The 21,029-nt window shown below is 34.9% G+C and overlaps 1 protein-coding gene and 1 pseudogene across 1 annotated transcript; both read right to left on the minus strand.

Annotated features, from left to right (window-relative positions):
• Positions 1–9,127: 9,127 nt before the first annotated feature.
• LOC143542751 (receptor-like protein 51) lies at positions 9,128–10,499 on the minus strand (annotated as a pseudogene).
• A 144-nt stretch (positions 10,500–10,643) lies between these two features.
• On the minus strand, positions 10,644–15,257 carry LOC143542752 (uncharacterized). The gene is made up of 10 exons (XM_077035272.1): positions 15,089–15,257; positions 14,212–14,308; positions 14,070–14,131; positions 13,853–13,969; positions 13,722–13,778; positions 13,584–13,626; positions 12,684–12,761; positions 12,268–12,604; positions 11,076–11,229; positions 10,644–10,987 (listed from the first exon to the last, which is right to left on the minus strand). The coding sequence occupies exons 1-10, from the start codon at positions 15,224–15,226 to the stop codon at positions 10,898–10,900; spliced, it is 1,173 nt and encodes a 390-aa protein (XP_076891387.1). The 5' UTR covers positions 15,227–15,257; the 3' UTR covers positions 10,644–10,897.
• Between the last annotated feature and the right edge of the window lie 5,772 nt (positions 15,258–21,029).

The following is a 21,029-nucleotide window of genomic DNA, read 5'->3' on the forward strand; positions in this document are numbered from 1 at the left end:
CTTACCTTGGAAAGCGAGAAACCATAAGACGAGTGCGGGTACAGTGTCAAGGCGAAACCCTTCACATACTTAGCACTTGCAGGGAATCAAAGCTAACAAGATACCTTGGGAAACAAGAAACCGTAAGACAAGTGCGGGTACAGTGTCAAGGCGAAACCCTTCACATACTTAGCACTTGCAGGGAATTGAAGCCAAGAAATATCTTATGGACCATGCTTGCGGAAAGGGAAATAGCACCTCCGCATAGCGGGAACGTTGAGAACTAGCTTGTTTGAAACTTCAAGGCGGAATTGGTAGTTTAACATAACTGATCATTATGTCCAAAACTAACAAAACCTCGTGAAGAATCTATGCAAGTGAAACGCAACGCTCCCGACGTGCGAATGGGTTAAACACCTACCCGCATCATAACCAAAGATCAGGCAGAAAAGTCGGGAATTTCTGCGAGTGACATTAGGAAAACCGCGGGAAGAATCCCCACGGAAAACCTTAAAACTAAAAACCCTTTTCAAAACCCTTTGCTTAAGTCCAAAAGTTCACCTCATTAACAATTCATGAGAACATTGGACTGGGGGGACTTGAAGAGGTAGGTCCCAGCAGAGCCCAGTTGGACCCGCAAGACTCACCTTGAAGAGGGACGTCTGCGCAAAGACCAACTGGTTCCACAGAACCCACCAGGCTCAGAGAGATGAAGACCTTACGCGCAGTACGCCAGCTGTTCCCGCAGGAAAAGCCTCCCAATGGTGAAGTACCCCGCCTGTTCCCGCAGCTGCGGATACAAGCCATCAGGGAAGGCTACCCGCACTAATAGCAAGGCTACACGCACAAGACACTAACTCTCAATAATTCAGTAGTCACCTGAAGAAGGAATGAGCAAGGCGGGAATACTCCCGCCCAAATGAGCCAGTCCGTACGCTTCTGGAAGATCTTTTGTACTATACCTGCCAAGGTATGGACAAAATAGACAAGATCTGACCAAAGCAGCCCATGAACCAATCACAGGGTGACAGCTCACCGACAACAGTACGAGGAGGAGCACGCTCTAGTACAAAATGTCACTATCAGCCGCTGCCTACTCACCAACCCTTGTTGTGGCACGTACATAGCCTGCAGTTGGTGGAAAAGGAATAGTACACAGCCGGCCATGTCACTATCAGCCGCTGCATACCCACCAACCACCAGCATGGCACGTGCGTAGCCCACAGTTGGTAGAGAAGGAATAGTATACAGCTGGCTGTACCTGCTTGGAAACCTACCTTCGGCTATAAATACTCCAACACCTTGGAACGGTATGATCATCTCATACTCACATATCTGCTCTAGCTATTTCTCTTAATATACACTTATATTCAGAGCAATCTAGTCTGATTCTCACGCCGGAGGGTGGTCACAAGGAGGAACCCCCCCCCCTTCTCAGTGACGAGCTCACGGTGTCTGTTTTGCAGGTCATCAGAAGAACAACCATCTTTGCCAGACCTAACCCTCGTGGGAAACATCTACTTAACCCCTAGATTATCCGTAATCTGCCGGGGTCACTTAGTGTTTCTTCATTATGTTATGCAGTGGTGGGCAGTAAACGAGCCATACCTTCTAGTGACACAATATTCATGTATGTTTGGAGTCTCAATATTCATGCAAGAAAAATCTTTTCTCACACTGCTTTAATCATATAACATTTTCGCAAACGGTGACACTTTCACATCAACATTTGGTGTTCTTTTTTCGAAATACACAACTCATTAGTATCACTGCCATCCATACAGCTTCCTACTCACATTATGTCAAATGAGTAGGCTTTTGTTTATGTGGTTTCCCTACTTCAATTGCGCACCAGCTGCATTCGTTTGAGATGTACACTATGGGTTGTACTAGTAACACATTATGGGGGTTTAGGTAGGTCTGTAAATGAATTGAACGTTCAGTGTTCGTGAAGAGTTTGTTGGGAAGTTCGTTTATTTAATAAACGAACGAACATGAACAAATTTTTTTTGAATTTTCCTTTTTGATCAGATGCAACAGCTTAATGTTCACTTACCAAATGGTAGGCCGATGCCTCAAGCAAGAGGTATTCAATGTATAAATTTGGTTTTTTTATAAAAAATTTTCCTTTTTAGTGGTTCAGTTATGACTTGTGAGCATCTTTGGAATTTTGGTTTGTTGCTGCTGCTAATACAACTACATATGTTTTTTCTGTTGATTATGTTGATATGTAAATACCCTCTAGTGTTGGAAAAGGTTCTTGCATTTTGTGGTACTTTTGACTGTGTTTGTTATCAGCTATTTTTCTTATTTTTATAGTAGGGTATATTTACTAACGTTAAGAGACTCGCTGATAAATAAATGTGTCGAGATTGCTACCTTTAGATATAACTAGGCTAGTTAATGGGTCTATTTTGATTCGTTACCACGACCACAACATCTCATGATCTAGATCAACATATTTTTATGCCACCGGTACTATATATGCAATAGTGATAGTAAAAGTATTATTAGCTGAAATGAGTAGCTTAAAAATCCTCTTCTTTGTAATTTAAATGTTTTGTTTTGTTGCTAGCTTTTGCTAGTTTTGGTTCAATAAAAGTTGTTAACACATCGTATGCCTAACCTTTATAATATAGGCGACAACACTCGTGATGGTGATTTTGAAACCGGTAGTGGCAGGAAATTAGTGAAGGTGGCAAGGTTACAACGGTGATTCAGAGCCCGTGCACACAGACGCGACGGATTTAACTTCAGATTTATTAATTGGGTTATCATTATGTTTTCCTCATATGCTTGCTTGTTACTATATTTGAAACATACTATTTTGATTTTGTTGGTGCCATTATTTTGTGCGTTATCAACTAAGTATCATACTTGGGTCGGGTAACCACTTTAAACGACTTTGGATTTGAATATGATGTTTAAACAAGTTTGTCATAAAAACAAATGAGGGTTTAAGGTTTAGGGTTTAAATGTGCAAATGTTGATCGGTTGGTGTTTAGTTAAATAGAATTGGTTTATTGATTGATGATTATAAATAATAAAAAAGATGTGAAATAGTATATATTATACCATTTGTATCTTCGTTAAATTTATTTGGTTGTTCTTGTTAATGAATAAAAATATATTTGTATAATAAAATATTTTAAAAGCTAAATAATTGTAATAACTTTTTTTTCTTTAGAAGAGTATTTTACAAGAAAAGCTAGTAAAAGCATTGTAAGTAATCATGTTAGAGACAATTGCCGATTACAACGGTACATCATTATACCTCTCGATATATATATATATATATATATTTGTAGGACCAGGTTATTTAGGGTGTGTTTTGGATTGTTTCTTTTAACCTTCTTAACAAACTTTTCTAAAAAAAATACACCTCTCAAAACTCATAAGGACCTTTTGTTTTAACTTATGGCATATTAACTTATTATTGGTAATCTACTACATCTCTTAAAACTCATTGCTCATTTGGCTTTCCCTATCACATAAGTAAATTCAAACGTTTTTTTAAGAGAATATTATTGTTTGCGTTCTTGTGGTTTCAGGGCGAAGGCACAATGAGTCCCCGAAAGAAAAATTAAACTGGTTAAGTACCTGTGATTTTAGAAATGAACCATTTGAGTCCCTGCCATTACTTAACTTTGTTAAATTCAGGGGTAGATTCGACCATTTTACTTATATATATATATATATATATATATATATATATATATATGTATGTATGTATATATACAGGATGAGTATCATTACAGAACTGTTAAATTATTTAAGAACTTGAATGAACCCTTGAAAACTAACGTTTATTATAAAAATGTTTGTATGTTAATGTTATTTGAATGTAGTTTTATCATTTTTTTATATCTATATGTATGATTACAATTTTGAAAATTAGTTTTTATACATATCTATGTTTTGTTTTACACCTATGTAAATTGTTAGTACATAAATTTTACACATATGTAAACTTGTGATTAATATATGTAATAAAAAAATTTTATATAAAATATGATAAAACTAATCTTAAATAATGTTAACATGTAAAAAAAATTAGAAAAATGTTTTGTTATATAGAGTTCCTAAGAGTTCTTAACTTTTTTAGAGTTCTTAAATGAAGCTCAAGTTATTTTACAAAGGGGGAATAAAAATAAGAAGGATGAGAAGCCATAATTAATTGACATGTGTCAAGTATGGACCAATGGAAAATGATATAAAAGTAATATTACATATTTTCTCTCTCAACATGCAAGTCACATGTTAATTCCTCCATCATGTTTAAACGGTCTATAACTTTTTCATATGATATTTTTTTTAAAATAAAATTCACCATAATAACAAGCGTTTTTTACCTTTAATATGAATATAATTTTGTTATATAAGAATAAAAAATAATTTACGTCATTGTGTTTTTTTGCTTACCATTGTGTCTTTTTTCGTCATTGTGTCTTTCTGTTTATTATTGTGTTTTTTCACCATTGTGTCTTTCAACTGATCATTGTGTTTTTTTTAAATACTAATAAGTAATAACACTGTTGTGTAATAATATATATATATATATATAATGAAAAATACCAACAAATTATCTAATACATAAAACACAATGATGAATGCCTATTCCACAATAACATGAAGCGTAAAACACAATAATAAATACATATAATATAACAACACAATGGCCTGAAACGTAAGACACAATGATAAATACATATAACACAATGACCTTAAACGTAAGACACAATGGTATATACAAATAACACAATGAGGGTGGGTTATAATAAAAAGAAATAGTTTTCTAGAAAGAGTAAGAATCAATCTAGGCCATTGGATTTATGATCTAATGGTTGAGATTGGTAGTTTTTAAACTACCAAATAGTTTCCTAGGATTAAGGATTTATGCTATATAGTTTCTTAACTCTAAATTTTGTGTTATTCCTACTCTTCCTACAAAACTATGTATTTTTATTTTAACCATTTTCTAACACAATGACCTTAAACATAAGACACAATGGTAAATACATATAACACAATGGCTTGAACGTAATACACAATCAACATAAAGCAAACGTTGAGCACAAAGACACAGTGACAAACGAAAGAAACAATGACGTAATCCTTGTTTTAGTTTTTATCTTTAATATGAGTATCAATTGAAAAACACAATGACCAAAATATATAACACAATGCATAGAAAAACCCAATTAAAAAAATACAATGGACAACCAAATAACACAATATAAAAAACCCCACCAATTTTTTTTTATTTTTATATAACAATATGATATTTATATTAAAGATAAAAAAACCGCTCTTTATTATAGTAAAAATATTTTTCCTAAACTACCAAATAGTTTCCTAGGATTAAGGATTTATGCTATATAGTTTCTTAACTCTAAATTTTGTGTTATTCCTACTCTTCCTACAAAACTATGTATTTTTATTTTAACCATTTTCTAACACAATGACCTTAAACATAAGACACAATGGTAAATACATATAACACAATGGCTTGAACGTAATACACAATCAACATAAAGCAAACGTTGAGCACAAAGACACAGTGACAAACGAAAGAAACAATGACGTAATCCTTGTTTTAGTTTTTATCTTTAATATGAGTATCAATTGAAAAACACAATGACCAAAATATATAACACAATGCATAGAAAAACCCAATTAAAAAAATACAATGGACAACCAAATAACACAATATAAAAAACCCCACCAATTTTTTTTTATTTTTATATAACAATATGATATTTATATTAAAGATAAAAAAACCGCTCTTTATTATAGTAAAAATATTTTTCCTAAAAAAACGTCGTATGAAAAAGTTATAGACGTTTTAAAATGATGGGAATTGACATGTGCATTGCATGTGGAGAGAGAGAGTCATCATAAGTGGGTTATTACCTTCATACCCTTTTTATCAATTTTTATTTTCAAATTAATCTCCACCATCAAAATCTAAGATCAATGGATTAGATTCCTTCTCACACTTCTCATTTTTGTTGTCCTTTGTATTTTAATTTTACCCCTTAGATGATATATATATATATATATAGATAAAGGATAGAATACGAAAATCCTTTATCGTACATTGCGTACGCGAGGCTATGGAACGTTCGATTACAATTAGCGATCTAGGGTTCTTTGATCAGAATAGCAAGCAACAACAACGGCGAGCCGTTCTTCATCCATCACTACTCCGATCGATTCTGTCCACCTTCACCATGACCGTTCAACAATCCGTCACTATCCAACGAGTCTGTTCACCGTCCACCATCCAACGATTCCATCTACCATACACCATCTTCCTCCTTCACGACTTGTTCAGAAGTTAGTTTATCAAATTGATCAGTTGAAATTGAAATTGATGAACTAATTGATCAATTAAACTTTGAAATTGACCCAATTAATCGTCAATTTGAAGTTTCAGTTATCAATTTTGAGTTTGAGTTCTGGGGTTTAACATTGAACGTAACAGAACGTATAAACTTTTTGTACTGAACTTTTTAAAGTTTAATTGATTTTGTTCTGAACGTTTAAACAGAACATATAAACAAAAAATATAAACTTAATGTTAATACGTTCAATGTCAAAACCCAGAACTCAAAACTTAAAATTGATCGACTAAAGCTACAAATTGATGATTAATTGGATCAATTTCAAGGTTAATTGATCAATTAGGATCATCAACAATTTCAATTGGAAATTGCTCAACTGACATGTGACCAGCGTTCGATGGTGGTGACGGTGCTCACGACAGTAGACGATGGTCGCGACGGTGGACTTTGACGGGTATGCGTTAAGTATTTTTAGGTTAATTACAATTATGCCACTAAGTAGTTTTAATTTCAATTAGAATCGGTGATGCAGGAAGTCACGTATGTAATGTACGATAAGCGATTATTGTACGTTAACTCACCCCTATATATATATATTGTCACTCTGAGTCCTTAAACTTTCATAATTGGTCACATTGAGTCCCCTTCACCTTTTAATAAAAATAAATGAACTAGACTATTTTTTTAACAAAAATAAACAAATCGAACCACCTTTTCACAAAAATTAACGAACCAAACTACTCTTTAACAAAAATACACGGACCAAACTATTTTTTTCTATCAAACTAAACGAACCAAATCACTTTTTTTAACAAGTACATTTCGTTTAACAAAAATAAATGAATCAAACTACCTTTTTAACAAAATTAAACGAACCGAACTTGTTATTTAATAATTATAAACGAATCAAGCTACATTTCTAACAAAATTAAACGAACTGAACTTATGTTTTAACAAAAATAAAACACCAAACTTATTTACAAAAATAAACGAATCGAACTACTTTTTATACTAAACTAAACGAACAGAACCACTTTTTTTAAGAAGCACTTTATTTCATTTCGTTTAATAAAAATAAACGAATCCAACTAAATTTTAACATAACCAAAAAACGAATCAAATTTTTTTTCAACAAAAATTAACAAATTGAACAACTCTTTTAACAAAAAACTAACCGAACTACCGTTTTTTGACAAAATAAACATACCGAAATACTTTCGTGTAATACAAATAAACAAAACGAATTATTTTTTTTACTAAACTAAACGACCTGAGAAATTCGCTTTAACAAAAACAAAGTATCGAACTAATTTAAAAAAAACGAACCAAACTTATTTTTAACAAAAAAAATCGAACTACTTTTTTTTAACAAAGATAAATGAACCAAAATTTTTTTAAACAAAAATAATCTAACCGAACTTATTTTTATCAAAAATATTGTCGTAACTTGTGCGTTTAGTTTAGTAAAAAAGTTGTTCGTTTATTTATGTTAATGTTAAAAAGGTAGTTCGGTAGTTTATTTGTGTTAAAAAGTAATTTGGTTCGTTTATTTTTGTTAGAAGGTAGTTCGGTTCGTTTATTTTTGTAAAAAATAGTTCGGTTTGTATTTTTGTTAAAAAAAGTTTGGTTCGTTGATTTTTCTTAAAAAAATTAGTTCATTTCTATTAAAAAAAATTCGGTTCTTTTATTTTTGTTAAAAAAAAAAGTTTGGTTTATTTTTTTTGTTAATTATGGTTTGATTGGTTATTGTTTGGTGGTTAATTATTTAATTTAGAGGTAATTTTTAAAGAGTGACTAAAACTGAGCAATCTGTTAACCACAAGAACTCATACGAATCATAAAAAAAGGATAAACTAGTAATTCCACATTTTTAGTTAACGGCAAGGACTCAAATGGTTCATATTTGAAGCCACATAGACTCAACCAGTTCAAATTTTCTTTCGGAGATTCATTATGCCTCCGCCTTGAAACCACAGGGACACAAACAATAATTTTCTCTTTAAAAAATCTCCTATTAGAAATGTTATAAGTTAATAAGTCATTTTTAACAAAAAGTCCTTTTGGACTTAAATAAGCAATCCAAACACACCGATAAAAAGATAATTCTTTTGAGTGTAAGATCGAACTTGAGGATCTAACACATGTATTCAAGGTCGATGAATAAATGCGTCTGTCTAATTACGTTGCTTCTGGTAACAAACAAAATGTAAATTAGATACTATTTATATATGGAAGAGTAGTAGTGTAATCAAAACTCAATATAAACAAATTTAGAGTTTGACGTTTTTTTAGGGTACCGTTAACATCGGTCAGAAGCACTGTTGTAAACAAAAGAGAAACTCGGGGAAGGGAAAAGAAATACATCATATAAAAGTAATGAAAACATAAAGCATTTGGTTACATTCGAATAAATACCGTCCTAAGGCCTCACGTGACCTTTTTGTCGTGCTTATGGATATACTGTTTTCATCATGTCGTTGACTTATTGGCCCCAATTCCCAACTAATCGCACGACCAGATGCGGAAGCAATTTTGGGTATACACAATCACCATACGTCGAGACCACTCATAATCATTTCAAAAGTGATTCAATATAATTTAAGCAGACAGGATCATCAAACATTTGATACTTCACATTCTCCCACCCTGGTGACAGTACGCTCTATTCTTAATAATGACTTAAGTTGTATTTAACACATAATAGTTCTATGACATGTTAAATATCACTATTATTAACATCATTATAATTTTAACAAGAAAAAAAGTTACAAGTTTAATTCAAAATTTTAAACGTGAATCTATCATATAAATAGCAAAACCAAAAATATAATAATAAACACCATAGCCGAAAGTGCAATAGCCACGCCAAGAACAACCTTATTTGGCCCCCTATTAACATGCACATGTATCATCTTTTCTACATCATCATCATTACCACCACCACTCTCCTCCACCGAAGACGACACGGTATTGGCGGCTGGCGGGGGCAAAACGGGCATTCCATGCACGTCGCAACGAGCAATCCCAAGATGCGTTTGCTCCAAAGCAGTTGAATGGTTATAACACAAATCATAGTTACCATTTATCTTAAACACATCAAGATTCTTGATAAATGATGCATTAAATGGCAAGACACCATGAAACTTATTGTTTTCAAGGTTCAAATACTTTAGTTCCTTCATTTCGGATATGAACTCCGGGATGACTCCCTCGAGTTGGTTTGATCCAAGATCGAGATGGGTTAACCCGGGAATGGTGGATATGGATCCGGGAATGGGTCCGGAGAGTGAATTAGACGATAAAGATAGGATTTTTAGTGAAGTTAAGCTGCCTAATGAGTTGGGTAGAGGTCCAAGAAGGTTATTTGATGAAAAGTTTAAGGTTTTTCAAGAGAGTTAATGATGTGGGTATGCTTCCTTTGAGTTTATTTTTGGAGAAATCAATGTGTGTAAACTTTGGATTCCAATCTTTTGGGAGGTATCCTGTGAGATGTGTGTTGTAAAGTGTGATGCTTTTTAAGGATTTCATGTTGGAGGTGATGATGTGGATGCCGGAGGCTTTGATGGGGTCGCCGGAGATGTAAAGATGGGTGAGGTTGTGGAGGTGGCTGAGGAAGACTCCGGTGAGGCGTTGGAGGGAGTTGATGGAGGTGAAAGAGTGGAGGTTGTTGGTGAGGGAGGATGGGAAGTGGATGACTGGGGTGTGACAACCGATGAAAGTGAGGGACGTGAGGGTGGAGAGGGTGGAGAGGGTGGCGGTCGAGAGGCGGTGGTCAGGGGAGCAGTTGGTGAGGCGAAGGGAGATGAGGTGGCGGTATGGGATGGCGTCGTCGCATGTGGACGTGGTGCATGGGTCTGGGGTGGTTGGGATGTGGAGGAATTGGAGGGCTCTTTTTTGGTTAGGGTCAAGGGTGGTGGTGGTGGTGGTGGGAGAAGATGACAGTGGTTCAGCCGAGATGGTAGCGTTGGTGGATAGTGGCGGAGTAGGGGCGGTGGCGGTGGTGTAGAGTAGGAGGCAGAAGGTGGTAATGATAGAAGCTCTCATTGTTGTTGGTCTTTCTTTCTTTAGTGGATAGATAATTAGACACTCTCAAGATGAATGATTTAAATGTATGTCATGAGTATAAATTAAGTAAAGGAGATGGCTGAAATTACCAATTTATCCCTCCCATTTTATTACCCTGAAAAAATCATTTCAAATTTATTTTATATTAATTACACCTAGGAATGTCGAATACTATATTCATTTTAAATCCATGACAACTTTTAAAACATGGTCAAGTCAAACTTTTGACTATAACAAAGCATAAAATTTTATAAAAAAATAAGTAACCAAGAATAACAAATTAGCCTCTTTCTAGGATTGTACAAACAATCATATAATCATTAACTAATAAGTTCACCAGATTCAACAAAACACAACTAACTTGTGATCATCGCATCGCACCATTGCTCGTGATCCCCACTTGGGGCTCCAATCTTGCGAAAACAAAAACTAATGCGACTTCCAGCGAAAAGATTTGACCAAATTAGTCAAAACAAACACTGCAGTTTGACTTTCTGTATAATTGACTATGCAACTGTATAAACCTTCACTACTTTTGATGTATCACAAACCACAAGATTGTCTGAATCAGTTGGAGCAGTGCAAAGCCAATTAACCTAGTGGCATACAAAGATAATTGTGAGTTAATGAAAACATATGAACCATTGGTCAAATGACAAAAATACCCTTCAAGGGTCGACTTACTTTTCTGCTTAAATTTATGTTTAAATGTAGAAAATCATCTTTGTTGCAAACTTGATCTGATTTAAAGAAACCGGACCAATTCCAAACCTTCAAAGCTTTATCATTGCCCCCGGATATTATGTACCGTCCTTTCTCCCCAAAGACCGAGAACGCCCTTTATCATGATCAAAATTCACAATTAAATATGTTATATTGTTACAAATGAGAAAAAGCAGTAAATAAACAGGTACAGTTTGACTATCTAGGTCAAAGTGACTACTACATGTGTTAATGGAGGGTGGCAATTTTGACCCCGTTAACTTAATAATGGGTCGATTTATGTCAAGTTTTCTCATATGGGTCAAATGGTTCATATGGGTCAAACTAGTCAGAAGTATTTAATGGCCTATATCATGGCCAAAACACACAATTAAATATGTTATATTGATACTAATGAGAGTAACCGTAACAAACAAGATATCGTTTTGACTTTTCTTTTCTTGGTCAAAGTGACTACCTTTAAACTCCCGAAATGACATACATGTGTCACATAAAGCATGTCAATCTTGACACAATTACTTATTTATGGCCGATTATAGTTATGTTTTCTCGAACAGGTTGTATGAAAAAGGTAGCAAAAACGGACATATGGGTAGCCAGGTAGGGTGTGCATAAAACAAAAATAAACTACTCGTAACCAAAATAACTAAACTCAAACAACACCAACGTTTGGTTTTATGTTCTTTCAAAAACCAAATTCTTGGTTCGGTGTTGGTTTTGTATGTACCAAAAACTGAAAATACCAAACCGAACCGTAAAAACAAACCGGCTTTATAACCTAACTGAGCCCGCAAAAACCAAAAACCTGACTTTGGTTATTAAAATTATGAATATAATTTTCAATTTTGAATGTTAAGTCATTTATAAAAAATAAATAATGTTGTAGCCCAAAACTTTTACGGTCCGAGTGTTTAATGGCGAATTAATCATTAACGAACAAAAAACTTTAGACCCAAATTCGTTATCCTGGGCCATTGTGAAAACCAAAAACTAAATAAATTTCAAAACCCCAAAAACCGAATGTTCAGAATTATGGTTCGGTTTGAGCCCAAAACTGACCCATGCAGATTAAATGGCCTAAACTTCATAAATCATTCTATTTAATATTTAAACTCTTATAAACAGTCATCTGTTTAAAAAAGTCAACACTTACACACAAGATACAGCAGCAGTATGCCCTCCAGATGAATAATCTAACCGCAACCTCGTTCTTTGACTTTGACCTTCCTTTCCAGAATCTGGAGACGGATCACTCCCATTTGACTTTGACTTTGGTTGGCCACCTCTTTTCGGGTTTGAAGAACCCTTAATTTTATTTGCTTTAAATTCTGATTCTATATTAATAACATCTACAACACCGTCACCTCTCGCCACAACACATATTTTATCAGTTTTATCCAGCATGTCAACGTCGGGAACCGCAATAGCATGTACAAAAGCAGGATTAAAACACTGTCCTGCATTACTATTATTATCTGGATCGGATTTTCCTGAAATAAGAATTTGCATTCAATTAAATGTAAATAGATTATTATATTTTCTGAATCGAAGATACAAATTAATGCATACCCAAATCCATAACTTTGAATACTCGTCCTTTCGAGAAGTCCCACATTATAAGCTTTGAATCAAGCCCGCCCGTAATTACTGAAAAATAACATCATCTAATCGTCATGTTGACTAAATTGAACTTGCATACGCATTTTAAGTTCAAACGAAAACTTGAATTTATTAGCGTTTGGTGCTCCAAGGCGCTACTTACAACCAAAGAAGCTTTATTTACAATTTACAAATACGGACCAAGTCAAGACCGGTTCAATAAAAGCTTCAATTTTGAGCTGAACTTAAACGAGTCCGAGCCTAAAAACAAGCTCATTTAATAAACAACCTGAGCCCAAGCTCCACTTGTCGAGCTAAAGTAGGCTTGCAAGCCTAAACGAGACTCTTTATTTTATAAATTTTATGACAAAAATAACTAAATAGTTTTAAATTATGATAAAATAAAGTTTTTAAGTATAGTTATATACATAAAGTAACTAAAAATATAAGTATAAAATATATATACATATAAATTGATAATAAACGAGCCAAGTCCGAGCTAAAATTGAACTTGATATATGACTCACGTATCGAGCTCGAGCTTTAAAACTGTTTAGGCTTAGAGCTCGAAACAAGCTGAGCTCGAGCTCTCATAAGTTAAATAAGCCGAGCCTGAGCTTAGACGGACCCGGCTCAGCTTGTTTAACCCTAGAAAAGTTGCATCCCTCTCATCTACAAAGCATGTCAACCTTTTTATCAAGCATACCATTCATAATTTCTTCATCCCTTTGGTTGTTTTTACATGTCAGCATCCTACAAACCCTAATTTCAACGAATTTTGACCCAGAAACCCCACCCCCGATGCGTTTCCAGCCCGTCTCGCGCCTTAGATGCGCTTTTTAAAACCAGGTACAAAAATATAAAAAATACCTTCCCAAGGTCTCCAAGGAAGAAACTGCACACTACTACATATCTAACTATTAGTTAAGACAACAAGCAACAAAATTTCAATAAAGATACAAATATTAATTATGATAAAGGAATATCAAGAATTCAAGAAAAGGATACACTTTCATGGGCAGCTCTTAATGTTTTATAAAGACACTTCTGGCGTATATCTATAATCTGCAAAACAATATTAACTAGTTATTATGCAAATAATAACAAAAAGATTTAATCTTGTAACAAAAAAGTCAAACCTTTATATCACCACCGTCATCAGCAGCTGCAAGAAAAGATGACTTTGAGTTGCATGTGATCTGATTTATCTCCTCTTTATTGTAATTGTAACTCTCCAATGGCTTCCACGAAGCAAGCTACGAGATTAACTTCGACATTATGACCAATAAAGAATAAACACATAACTAGTAATTTATTTTATAAAAATCAAAAGATGTTTATAATAAAAGTGATTACCATATGTATATCGAAAACCTTCACTTCAGTTTCTGAGGATACATAAACAATATCCTCATTCCCTGCATCACATAATCCAATTAAACAATAAAATATTCATTTCAAAAACAACAATTTGAGTCAATTGACCAACAAAACTAACCTGGTTTGAAGCATAATGAAGAAATAGGATTTTGAGCAACATCCATGGTAAACAATACATCCTTACACCTCATATCAAACCAACAAACACTCCCATCCTATATACACAATAACATAACAAAATCATACTATTTCCATCTAGAAATTTTAGGTTTACAAAATAAAATCAACATTATGAATCACTTTCATATAAATTAATGTCGCGAACTCAAAAAGGGGTAGCGGTGCAACTTGTTGCCCGTTTTCCTTTAAAACATTTCAATGTAAACACTGCCTATTAACAAATGAAATACTATTTAAAAAAAAAAAAACCTTTGAGCTGAAAAAAATATTGTGTGAATATTATGAAATAGAACAAGTGAAATGATATAACTAACAAACACTCCCATCCTATATACACAACAATAACATAACAAAATCACATAATTTCCAGCTTTTTAGAGCATGTTTGGGATTGAGTTTTAAAACACCTTATTGGCTTTCTTAAAAAGCCGGTAAGTTGAAAAGGTGTTTGGCAATTACATAAATCCTTTTTATTCTAGCTTTTTAAAAGTGTCAAAAAAACCATTTTTCTAAAAAACCTAAATCCAAAATGACTTTTTGAAAAATGCCAATAAGTCAATAAGCATTTTTCAAACTCAATCCTAAACATGCTCTTATTTCATATACGAACAAAGTGATTACAATAAAGTAGCAGGTAAACCGGCAACAACTGCGCCACAACCCCTTTTGGATAACAAACCCGATTCTACTAAAAACAAAGTTTTGGGTCTTGGGAACCTAAAAAAAGCACAACCCAAATGGGCTCAAATTTTGTATATTATTTATGGAATTAAGGGATTTGAATAATATTAATAAATGGAAAAGAAGATGTGTACTTCGGCGGCGGAGGCGATGAGTCCGGGGCGGTTGACGGAGGCGATACAGGAGGTGGCGATGGCTTTGTGGCCTTTGAGTCGCCTTGCCGGAGGTCCGGTTGTGGGTTTGTCGCTTGTGTTAACACTTGCTTCCGCCATTTTTGTGATGTGGAGTTTGGAGCTTGGTGTTTAAAGAGACCCCGATGTTGTTTTGAGTTTGGTCCGGGACTCCGGTCACGTGGTGAACTGCAACTAGAGGTGCACAAACCGGTTTTTTTTAAAAAACCGGTTCGGTTATTAACCGAACCGGTTTTTTTGGCCCGGAAAAAAACCGGTTTTTTTATTAACCGGTTTTTTTTATTAACCGGTTTTTTTTTTTTTTTTTTTTTAAATTTCGCGGTTTCAAATACGAATATTTGTTTTTTATATTTTGTACTTAATGAAGACCATTATTTTTTCACAGTATAAACAAACCGGTAACTACAAGGCAAAACGGTAACTACAAGGCAAAACGGACTGACCGAAGCCATTCTTTGCTTTCGTTGTTAGGGTTCTTTGCTTGGAAGATGAGTATGAGTGTGTGTTGGTGAATGTGTTTTCAACAAACCAAAGATTAAAAACACATAACTTTCATTTATAGTTTTTACATTAAAAATACAAACATTAAATCGTTATCGCATATTCGTAACTCAAAAATACAAACATTAAATCATTAACACTGAAGAAATCTCTGCCAAGAACTGTTGTTCATGATTTAACTCAAAAATACAAACATTAAATCGTGAACTAGCAGATGCTCCTGTTGTTCCCAATCGCAGTTTGTTCATGATTTGCCTCCATGTTTGCTATTTCTTTAACTAAATTAGAAAAATCCAAATCAACAAGTAAATAAGAGCACATATTAGGAAAAAGAATGCTTAGACACGATTACATGAACAACTTGCTGTTTCTTACTCATGATTTGCCTCCATGTTTGCTGTTTCTTTAACTAATTTTCTTCGCTACCCGATCCCGAGCTATTTCTTAGGTAATCGTCGTACGCGGCTTCTTCATCGGTCATTGGTTGAGTGTGTCCTTCATTGACCTCGTCTTCATACAAGCCCGCTTCATACTCCATTTCCCCCTCGAGTGAGCGTTGATGTTGTGCCCTATCTAAAGAGTCCAAGTAATCCTTGTAGCAAATCGACATCTCTATAGCTGGTGCAGTGAGTCGAGTCCTCCTAATCGATATAACCCTGCCAGAAACAGAAAAAGCAGACTCCGAAGCTACCGTGGAAGCTTGGACCGTTAGTAAATCTTTGGCCATGGCGGCGAGGATCGGAAACTCATCCTCCTTACCTCTCCACCAAGCCAGCAAATCAAGACTTCTAAATTCATCCGGAGTCATGTGTTTCACAAAGTTGGTACCACCATATCTTCCAAGTTCACTGCTTGGGGTGTTTACCTTTTGACGTTTACCGGCGTCTTCCCAAATCATGTAGTACATCCCCATTTCAAGGTCGGTTTGGGATTGGGATTGGGCAACAGCTCTTAACGAGTCATGAATTTGGGAAGACGACCCGTATTTTGTAAGGTAGACATCATACATGTTTGACAAGGTGGTGTTGAAAGCATTCTTTAAAGTTTGGCTATAATAGGGGTTTTGATCGTCGTTTAACCCTAGCTCATCACAAATTTTTTCTATTAAAGCTTCAACACCACCAACATTGATGCAAGGGTTTAACACAGCAGCACATGTCAAAACAGCGGGTAGTTCTTGAAAATATTTTCTAAATTTTTCTTTCATTTTTACACCCATATCAAAATAAGGTGCACCCCTACAATGAAGTTCACTCAACTTTGTGCACATGACAGCAATTTTTGGTAAAGCAATGGGGCTTGTTGGATAGTAAACCCCGGATAAACTAGTTGTGCAAGATTTAAAAATTTGAAGGACCTCCGTAACGATCTCAATCAATAACCAGTTTCTAGGATCGTACGGTGCACATTTACCCCTACTTGACAAAATTTGATGAAACGCAATTAATGATTCTTTTTGTTGGATGGCTTTCTCAAACATATTACAAGTTGAGTTCCATCTTGTTGGACAATCCCAATTTGGCCCCAACCATTGACAATTAGCTTCTACACAAAATTTTTTGTATCTTGAAAATGCTTTATTGTTGCTAAAAACATCTCGTAACATTCTTTTAAAATTGTTTCTTTGCGTTTCGATCACGTTTAACCCATCTTGCACGGCCAAGTTGATAATATGTGCAATGCATCGGCTATGAAAAACGCTCCATCACAAATAGGTTTATACTTTAATTTTAAATGGCCAACCGCGGCCGTATTGTTGGACGCGTTATCAAACGAAATTGAAAAGATTTTATGTTCAATCTTGTATTGTCGAATGACTTTATCCAAGATTTGAAAAATATTTCTACCCGTGTGCGGGTAATCAAACAATTGAAACGCAACGGTTCGTTTCATCATTTGCCACGACTCGGGGTCAACCCAATGAGCCGTCACACAAATGTATGAGTCGGGCGAACCATGAGGTACCGACCACACATCCGTTGTTAAGTTTACACCAGTTTGTAAGTTTGAAAAGTATGAAATTAGTTCGGATTTAGCGTTTTTCCATGCTTTAAGACAATCTCTTCTAAGGGTCGAACGACTTACGTGTTGGTAGCGTGGTTGAACATAGTTTTGCATCATCTCCGTGAATTGAGGGTTGTCGAAGTGGTTGAAAGGAAGTGTTTGTTGAATCACAAAGTTTGAAAACTGTTGACGTACCGCTTCAACGTCGTACGTAAACACCGCTCCTTGATTCGTCATCTCCGGCTGCGAACTACTTCCCGATTCGTCCTTCAAGGCCTTGCAAAAGGGCCTTTGTACATGCGCTTTTAAAGTGGAGTTTGCATCTTTGCCATAAAACTTCAAACAATGTTTGCATCGAGCTTTTTGGCTACCGTTAGACATTTCGCATAGGTCGAAATGTTGCCAAACATCATGGTTTCGTTTCGTGGGGATGACCCGAACGACCGTTTCTCCCGTGTTCGAGGCACCCATGTTGACGGATGAAGCAGCACTTTGGGAGGCCATGATAATCGACTACGAAATAAGAGTGGTATACTCGAGTATGAAATAAACGACTACGAAATAAGAGCGTATGGAGTGGTAATGTGGTATAATTGAGCGTGAGATAACAAAATAATCGCGTATGAAATAAACGTTTAGAGCGTTTGGAGTTGTATAATCAAGTGTGATCTAACCAATACCCAACCTAAACTATATATAGATGTTTGTGGGGGTAAAATGGTAAAAAAAAAAAAAAACGGTCCAAAAACAAAAAAAACGGGTATATAGCCGTTATAAACCGGTTTTTTTATAAACCGGTTAACCGGTTTTTCCATAACCGGTTAATAAAAAAAACCGGTTTTTTTATAAACCGGTTAACCGGTTTTTCCATAACCGGTTAATAAAAAAAACCGGTTTTTCCATTAACCGGTTCGTTAACCGGTTTTTGATCTAGAACTTGTAACCGAAAGACGAACCGGCGGTTTCTAAACCGGTCAAACCGGTTTTTAAAAAACCGGTTTTCGTAAAAACCGGTTTCCGGTTTAAACCGGTAAACCGGTTCCCCAACCGGTTTTTTTCATCTCTAACTGCAACTATTTGATGAGAAGTTCGGTTATTTAATAAACGAATGAATATGAACAAATATTTATCTTTGTTTAACTAAATGAATGAATATGAACACATGTTTTGTTCGTTCATTTATGTTCATGAACTTTTATTTATGTCCGTTTAAATGTTTGTTTATCTATTAATAGAAAATAATTAAATATTATCTAGATAAGTCATCTACTTAAAATGTTTATATTTATTACTTTGTGTTGATTTAAATGTTTTCATTTATGTCCGTTTATGTATGTTTTATAGTGTTCATTTACATTTATTCATATATGTTTGTTTATCTTTGTTCAGTTATGTTCGTTTAGATTTTAAACAAACGAACACAAATGTTCATTTTTTAAATAAACGAACATGAATGTGTATATATATATATATGTTCGATTAAGTGTTCATGTTCATTTAAACTTAAAAGAACAAACACAAACATGTCAGTGATTGTGTTCGTTCGATTCGTTTACAGGCTTTCATTATCGACATTGATGAATACATCGGTCTGAATCTCTAGGCTCTGCCAATTTTGTTAGTGTCCGTGAACAGTTCATGAACACATTCATTTCCTTAATGAATGAACACGAGCATAATCTTGTTCGGTAATTGTTCATAACATATTATTTCCTTAACAAAAGAACATGAACAAGGCAGTGTTTGTGTTCTTTCGGTTCGTTTACAGCCCTAGCCCCTAGGACTCAAACTGCTAACTCTTACTTGGTCATAAATCTTCACTTTTAGGCATTTAACGTCACGTGACGTCTGATCAGAATTTTAAAGTTTTGTAAAATAATAATTTTTTTGTTTTGTATCTATAATATTTTTAATAAAAATAAACAAATAATATTTCATTAAATAAAAATTACATTAAAAAAATTGTTTATCCTTTTGCCTTTATTCAAAATATTAACTCGAGAGTGAGAAGTTAAACGTTTAAACGGATTCGTCTGCATGATACCCACTTATTTACCCTTTTGCCCTTTTAACTCTAACTATGTATATCATCATGCTAGAAAACTCTAGCATTATCTCATCTTCACCTTCATTCCCTTGGTCCCCTGCTACCGTTAACTTTTTTAGAGAAAGAGAGTCACATGCCTAAAGAGATAAAGAGAAGCAAGGAGAGCACGATGGTGAGTGATAAAGAGATTCTTCCCCTTCTCCAACGTTGTGTACGCAACGTTTATCCCCAAAACAGCCCTGCACACGGAGTGATGGTGTTTGTAACATCTCAAATATTATATATTAAAAAAAGAAAGTTGTGTTAAGTTGTCGTGTGTGAGTTAATATTAACTAGCTTATAATAAGGAAAAGATCATGGACTTGGATTAATTAAGATGGATTGAAGGGTAATGAGCCTTAGGTCCATGGGCTTTAAGGGATATAAATACCCCCTTAAACCATCCTAAAACCCTAATTCTCATTCCATCTTTCCATACTTGCCTACACACTAAAAAACACACACATATCACTATATATATATATGGCCGAGAGAGAAGGGGAAGACACAAGCCAAACAAACGTCGATTCTTGATAGATCCTCGTACTACAAGATAAATACAAGACCTAAAATTCATAACCAAGTTAAACCGTAACCTCATATCACGTAAAGGTATGTCTTTTTCCTTTAAAGTTTACGTTTTTATGAACAGTTAGCCTTGAAACTTGAACCTAGAGTAGATCGGGTATAAACGAGTGTTAAAGTAGCAAACTTGATGTTAAAAACGAACCTAACGAACTTATAACCGTGATCGGCTCGTTTAAAATGAACCCTAGATCTGGTTTTGAACGTTCAAGGTTAAAGGTCCAAACTTTATAAATTTCCGGGTCGCGTTCTATTCAAAAGTGGCCATGGGGACGTCTACGGGAATTATTAACATCATATCATAGGATTTCGCGCTTAAACGGAGACGTTTATGGGGTTAAAACCAAACCCGTAGCTGCAACTGTATAACCTCGCCTGCGAGCAAGTTCGTTTGCGAGCATGTTCGCCTGCTGACTAAGTTCGCTGGCTGCAAATTCGCATGTTGTTAAGATCGTCTGTTAACAAGTTCGCCAGCTGACCAAGTTCGCTTGATATAAGTTCGCCTGACGTATGTTCGCTTGATATAAGTTCGCCTGACGTATGTTCGCTTACCTATATGTTCGCCTAACGTATGTTCGCTTACCTATATGTTCGCCTGACGTATGTTTGTGTACATGTAAGTTCGCTTACATTCAGAATCGGGTACATTGAGACCCTCATACATGGTGACCCATACATGTATACGTGTATCTATTTGAGGGTATGCAT

Source organism: Bidens hawaiensis, unplaced genomic scaffold (genome assembly GCF_021521415.1).
Source record: "Bidens hawaiensis isolate Kalapana, Puna unplaced genomic scaffold, B.hawaiensis_p1.1 tig00012956_1, whole genome shotgun sequence".
Classification (NCBI taxonomy): Eukaryota; Viridiplantae; Streptophyta; class Magnoliopsida; order Asterales; family Asteraceae; genus Bidens; species Bidens hawaiensis.